The sequence below is a fragment of the Chanodichthys erythropterus genome, chromosome 8 (assembly GCF_024489055.1).
Source record: "Chanodichthys erythropterus isolate Z2021 chromosome 8, ASM2448905v1, whole genome shotgun sequence".
Classification (NCBI taxonomy): Eukaryota; Metazoa; Chordata; class Actinopteri; order Cypriniformes; family Xenocyprididae; genus Chanodichthys; species Chanodichthys erythropterus.
In genome coordinates this window covers 45,154,010-45,161,267 of record NC_090228.1, presented here as the reverse complement: position 1 = coordinate 45,161,267, position 7,258 = coordinate 45,154,010, and the positions used below count along the sequence as shown (strand labels likewise).

Sequence of the window (7,258 nt, the reverse complement as noted above, 5' to 3'; positions counted from 1 at the left end):
AAGGCGTAGGACATACAGCATAAGCTTTTTGAAGAATATGAAAGTGCGGTTTTGGCGGAACCACTTGAAAGGTGATCATTTGTTTATATGAAGCATATACATTTACATTTTTTTTTTAAAACGACAAGATCGTTTCTGTAGATAAGACCCTTATTCCTCGTCTGGTATCGTTTAAAGCTCTTTGAAGCTGCACTGAAACTGTAATTTTGACCTTCAGCCGTTTGGGCTCCATTGAAGTCCACTATAAGGAGAATAATCCTGTACTGTTTTCATCAAAAACCTTCATTTATTTTCGACTTAAGAAAGAAAGACATGAACATCTTGGATGACATAGGGGTGAGTAAATTATCAGGAAAAGTTTATTTGAAAGTGGACTAATCCTTTAATAGAATAAACACCTATAACAATGTGAACTAGGTAGTTTCGCTGATTACCTTAAAAATCCATAGATATGCCGTCAGTTCATACTGCTGTTAACACTTTAAAAAAAATGAATGTGTGAATCTGAATTCTGAAGTTGTTTCAGAATGTTTTCCATTTCGTGTCTCTCTTCCTTTTGTGGCGCAGAAGTAGCGAGTAAGGCTCACAGATCTGGCTTTTAACGCGATCGAAGCAGATTCAAATCCGCCTTTTGCCAAGCTCGCATTTATTTTCAATAAAAATGTAAATGTTCTAAAAGTGGAAATAAACTGCGAATGAGTGTTTAAAAATATTAAAAGTGTTTATTTGGGAGGGTTTGGGGAAGGTGTGGGGAGGGTTTTTATTCTCCTAATAAGGCAGCATCCATTTATTAATTTTCATAAATATAATAATTTACACTCTATGATATTATTGTATCCTTTTAATGTAAAGGTTTGTTTTTGTGAATTGTGGCGTAATGGTTTTTATACTGTACAAACCGTATTTTCTATCCCCCTACACTGCCCCTAAACCTACCCATCACAGGAAACTGCACATTTTTACTTTCAAAAAAAAAAAAAAAAAAAAAAAAAAAAAACTCATTCAGCATGATTTATAAGCCTTTTGAAAAATGGGGACATGGGTAATGTCCTCATAAGTCTCCCTTTCATTGTAATACCCATGTCATTTGTGTCCTGATATATGTCACAAACACACACACTACAGTCTATTCTGATTCATCAACACATTTTCACTGATCCATTATAACAAACATAAAACCCAGGATAGAGCGGTTGAGTGAATGTGGTCTGGACTGTGTGGATGAGGCTCATTGTGTCTCCAGAGACGCTGTAGAAGGACAGAGTTCCTGCACTGTGATCCACATACACTCCTATTCTCATGCTGATGGACTTTACTGGGAGTTCAGTCTGTATGTTATTGTGCCAAAATGAGTAACTGCAGGAAGAGCAGATCAAACTCCAGGACTGATCATTACATCCAAACAAACACTCATTACTCCCTCCCTTCCTGCTGATGCTCTTATATGACACTGATATAAACACATCTCCACTCCACTCAATCTCCCAGTAACAGCGTCCACACACACTCTCTCTACACAACACCTGAGACCAAAAATCAAATCTGTCTGGATGATCAGGATACGACTGGACCGTGTTAGTGTAAGTAATCACTCTGTTCCTCTCAGACAGATTGAGGTATTCATTCACTGTGTTCAGATCCAGATTGAGCTGATGGGAATCTGATGGAGATAAAACACATCAGAATCAGGAATTATGAATCCGTCTGATATCCTGTGCAAATCATTATCATTATCCATCATTTAGATCCTTTACCAACCCAAGAAAAGGATATTTCATAATATTACTGTTTTTACTGTATTTTGGATCAAATATCAGAAGAGACTTATTTAAGACAACATTAACAAATGTTTTATCTGTCATGAAATATATAATATAGCTTTCCTTTAGCTCAGTGGTTAGAGCATGGCACTAGCAATGCCAAGGTCATGGGTTCGATCCCAGGGATTGCACATACTCAGATACAAATGTGTAGTATAATGCAATGTAAGTCGCTTTGGATAAAAGCGTCTGCCAAATGCATAAAAAATGTAAAAAATGTAAATAATATATATATATTTTTCTATATAATATTTCATTTTGTGTGATTACTATTATTATTCACCTAAATATCATTTAAAATGAATGTCACTGAATGCCACACAACAGATTTGACTGGATAGTTTAAATATTATCACTAGTTTCCCAAGGATAAAAAAAGCCAAGTGAATCACATTATATTTATGAATGTTAAATAAATGCTTTAGAAATTTGGCACTGAAACTTTAATTATGTAGATTATCACAAACTGCAGCCAATCAGCAAAGAGGAAGCATTCAAAAGTTTTTCTAATGGAAAACAAGAAAAAACATTGAAAACGTATTGTGTCTGAACGCTAAACACAGAAGTTGTTTTCACTGGAAGTTCAGCATCTGTGCTACAGAAAGCTGACAGAAACACTGAAGTAAACAGTCGTGATGGAAATGAAACACCGTCTATTCTGGGTCTGTTCTTTATATGTGGATTACTCCATTAACTGGATTTCATTGGTGACTTTTAGAAAGTATAATGCATTAAAACACATGACAAACAAACAATTTCAGAATCTGCAAATATTATAATGCATTTTAACTTTGCTTATAATTATTCATGAAAAGATTATATACATTTATAATGCATTATCCATAAGGGCTTTAAGTGTTACCAAAAGTTTCATCTTGTAAGTATTTGACATTTATGTGCTTAAACTCCTCAACACCTTTTGAAGATATTGATTTCAGTGACTGCTGATGTTCTCTGAACGCCCTCTTAAGAAACACTAATTCACATTAAAACTCATGAAACTCTTCTGTCATGTTTTCTTTCTCCTTCTACAGGAAGAACATGAACACACTCAGTGAGTTTCTCTGCTTGTTTAGTGACTTACATTGTAGGAAATCGTTCCTGGTTCTGGGAACAATGTTGGTGAAAGTGACTGTGGAAAACAACAGACATGAAGAGTGTGATTATCATGTCAAGAGAAAATGATCCCTGCATCCGTTCCTAAGACATTTCTAATATGATCTTCTACATGATATGAGGTGATGGAGGATCATTTCTGAGAGCAGATGAATCTCCAGGACTTTACCTCTGTCAGAGATCTTCTTCAGCTCCTCTTTGCAGAAATCCTCCAGTTTGTCTCTCAGCTGACGGACAGATTCTCTCACAACATCAAAAGAGGAGAGAGAACTGAAGGGATCGTCATTTACGTCTGTAGATTCAGGAGGAGCTGAGAGAGACTGGAAACTCTACAGAAAACAGAAATCAAAGCTCATCACCTCCACACTTCAGCCAATAACCTGCACTACTGTCACATTTGAGCAGCTCTTGTTGATCTTTAGTAATTCTCCTCAATCCAGCACTTTCACAGCATCAGATTCATTCTTCTCATGTTCATTATATCATGTTAGAGCTGTAAGATCTAGTGTTTGACACTTACACTATATGTGAACTTTCTAGGAAAACACTTGATGATGAAACATCTGCCAATAACATAAATGTAACAGATCAAAAGCATCATCATTATTTATAACTTTTGAGCAGTTAGTGGCTCTGAAATTCACAAGGACTCTTAGGACACGATCTCAAGGTCAGGTTTTGTGGTATAAATATGCTACAATACAGCCTCACTTCCTGTTTGAGGACTAAATATTTAAATATTAGTGAAGTTTTGATCTGTTGCCGTCTGGAAGCTCACTATATCTTTCAGATAAAAATGTTTCCTATGAGATTTCCAGAGCTGAACAGCATTTGTAAGTGCGTCTCTTTCAAAAGAAGAAGATCAGATGAGAGTCTGACTGATGATTATATAATAACCAAACACACAGATCAACACTTCAGTCAACGGCTCATTCTGCTCTCATGAAATGCTTCTCTGTGAGTCTCTTGCTCAAGTCCACTATGATCCTGTTCTTCTAGATCTCTGTTACCTGCAGGAAATGGATGTGATCCTGTGTGTGTGAAAGCTGCTCCAGCTCAGCGTCTCTCCTCCTCAGATCATTGATCTCCTGCTCCAGTTGCTCCAGTCGTCCTTCAGCTCGACTCACTGCAGTCTTTTCCTGATCTCTGATCCGCTGTGTGGCCTCAGAGCGGCTTCTCTTAATGGAGCGGATGAGCTCAGTGAAGATCCTCTCACTGTCCTTCACTGCTGTCTGTGCAGAGCGCTGTTAGGACACACATCACAATCACACAGTGGCTTCAGTGAGTCTGACTGAGACTTCTCAAACTTCTCTTCTTCTCCAGACTCACCTTATGAGACACCACAACCTCTCTCAGCTGCTGAAGATCTTTCTCTCTCTGCTGGATCCTCTGCTGGAACAACCTCTGCGTCTCCTTCAGCTGGTGCTAAAGGACAAACCAATGACAGGAGAAACATCACATAAATCATCAAGTAAACAGATATGAATCCAGTATCAGTGAAGTGCTGAGATTGAGGGTTAAAGATCTTTCATGATAAGGTTCATTCATAAGTGTCAGTATTATTTTCGTCAATGTCTAGTTTTATAGGGATAGTTCACCCAGAAATGTAAATTCTCTCATATTTGACTCATCCTCATGTCTTTTCAAACTTGTATGATTTTCTCTTGCAGAACACAAAAGAAGATATTCTGAATAATGTCTCTGTTTCTAGAGCCCAAATCAATTATGGTAACGCATCAATAACATCAAACCTCACTGGCTCATGCATGTCACATGACTTAACAGGCCAGCATATTTGATTTCTCCTATCATTATGAAGATTAATGTTATGTCTTAATTTGCATACTATGGTCCTAAATAATATTCAAAATTAGAATTACTGTATCCCAAATCATAGTATGATTATTCCAAAGATACCGGGATGATCTATTATTACTGTTTAGAGTCCGAAGTGAAGATCGGCGCAGACTCTAATGGATAATATTGACCACAACCCACTGTGCGATGGATGTGGATTTGATTATAACTAAAAAACATGAATAAAAAGTGTTATAAATGACAAACATGGTGGATGGACGAGTCTGTTGGTTAAGTAGAAAGGTTTAGATAAATATGTTTGAGTGATTAATAATCAGTATATAATCAGACAAAAAGATCTTTATTCAATGTTATCCATGTTATTTTTCATCTGCAACAACATTGTGAACTTTTGTAATGATTTGTTTGTCATTAACTTTTAAATGCATCATTATGCAAACACAAGAGGAGAGTCAACTCGTGAAAGACCCTCTGCTGGCAGATCAACCTGATACTACCTTTCTCCCTGAAACGGTAGGAAAGTAAATTAAATTAAATGTAGAGGACGTTAACTGTGACAAGATGATTGACATCTTGTCACAGTTTAAACTGTGACATGATGTGTGTAACTGAGTGATAGAGATGTCCAACTGAATATGCTGGAATTTGTTTCTAGATGAGCAAGGAGGTTTTTCTTTAAACCCTATCAAACAACTTGAAAGGGTTAAAATACCTTCTTTTGTGTTCCTCAGAAAAGAAAGTCACTCCAGTTTGGAATAACATGAGTAAATGATGTATGTGAACTTCTGGTTTAAAGGGGTCCTCTTAAGTAGCCCAATCATTCAGTCCTGTCAATCATCATTACAAGCATATATAATCAGCAGTCATTGTGCCGTCCCAGTGACAATTCTTCCGGCATTACCCCACCTCCCCATCGCTGGTTATGGTAAAGCGTGTTACATTCCCGACACACAAGCTAAGTAGTAGACCAATCACAACAGACTGGGACCGGCTGACCAATCAGAGCAGACTGTGATTTTAAGCAGACTTTTATTTATTTAAGCGGACTTTAAGCCAAATTTTCGAAAGGTGGGTTTAAACAAACAAACTAAAACAGTGTATTCCAGTAGACCCCATAAACAAAATGATGAACCTATAAATGAACATAATGGGACTCTTTTAAGTTCAAACCTGTTTCTCTGTCCTCTGTGCTGCTGCTGATACAGTGTCGTGGTTTTTATGTTCATCCATCGTACACAGCAAACATATACACTTCTGATCAGTGCGGCAGAAAACCTCAAGGATCTTGTCGTGTTTCTTGCAGATCATCTCCTGCAGTCGTCCAGTGGCTTCAGTTAGATTGTGTCTCTTTCCTTTAAAGAAACTCTCATGTTGTTCAAGGTGATTCTGACAGTAAGAGTTCAGACACACCAGACAGGACTTGACGGCTTTGTGTTTTCCTCCAGTACAGACATCACACTGCACATCTCCAGCTCCAGCGTAACAGTCAGCAGGAAGTTTAATCTTCTTCAGTTTCTCCACCATTTCAGCCAGAATGGTGTTTTTAGCTAAAGCAGGTCTTGGACTGAAGGTCTGTCTGCACTGAGGACAGCTGTAGACTCTCTTCTGATCCTCCTGATCCCAGCAGTCTGTAATACAGATCTTACAGTAACTGTGTCCACAGGGAATGGCCACTGGATCCTTCAGGAGATCCAGACACACTGAACACATGAACTCATCCTGAGATATTCTGGCTTCTGCCATTTTACAGCATGAACACAGAGACACAAACACACAACAGCTCAACTACACTTCAGTTTCACTTTCTCTGAAGTCATGTGATTCCTGTTTCCTGGTTCTGTGTTTGAGTGATGTTTGTAAAACAGGTGTGTTTGTAAAGCAGCTTCCTCATTCCTGGTCCTGAAGAGTCTCATTCCTGCTAAGAATTTAGTTTTAATGGGTGTTTCCACACACATTGTGTTTAATCATTCTCAGAAACACTATAAGTTAGAGAGAAGCGAGACAGAATTATTGTTCCTTAAAGTCTCCATGAAATCAAATTTACCAAATCTTTTTTTTATTCTTGAATATCGCAGTATTTATTATAAATGATTTATCCATGCACATCATTTTGTTAAATTCATGTCTGCTTGTAATCTTGAATCAAAATAACTTTCTCTCCCTCTTGCAGCGACATCTCTTCTCTGATAATGTTTTTACCAGTGTGAGGGCGGGGCAACCTGTCACTCACATGAGATCCACCAATCCATTCTATCAATTCCCCATGGACAATATCAAGCCCAATCCTACATTTGTTCTTGATCCAGAAGCCGTTTCACTCATATATGTCACAACAGCGAACAAATGACTATCATAACTAATATTTCATTCTGACATTAATACCTCATGAATGTTTTCACTTTGAGTATCATTAAATATTTGGTCTTTTAAATGATAATTAGGGATTATTTTTACTGTGAGTCATGTTTTCATACATTGTAGTTTGGAGTCTCGGATTATCAGAA

The 7,258-nt window shown here is 37.5% G+C and overlaps 1 protein-coding gene across 4 annotated transcripts; it reads right to left on the bottom strand.

Moving 5' to 3' along the window:
- Positions 1–963: 963 nt before the first annotated feature.
- On the bottom strand, positions 964–6,544 carry LOC137024068 (tripartite motif-containing protein 16-like). Of its 4 annotated transcripts, none has more exons than XM_067391228.1 (6): positions 5,925–6,544; positions 4,266–4,361; positions 3,947–4,180; positions 3,049–3,265; positions 2,905–2,952; positions 964–1,660 (listed from the first exon to the last, which is right to left on the bottom strand). In XM_067391228.1, exons 1-6 carry the CDS (start codon positions 6,495–6,497, stop codon positions 1,140–1,142), a joined length of 1,689 nt encoding a protein of 562 aa, XP_067247329.1. In that variant the 5' UTR covers positions 6,498–6,544; the 3' UTR covers positions 964–1,139. The 4 variants fall into 4 exon arrangements, with proteins under 4 accessions (XP_067247329.1, XP_067247331.1, XP_067247332.1 ...); XM_067391230.1 differs by having other exon boundaries at positions 2,905–2,938; positions 3,074–3,265; XM_067391231.1 differs by having other exon boundaries at positions 2,905–2,933; positions 3,075–3,265.
- Between the last annotated feature and the right edge of the window lie 714 nt (positions 6,545–7,258).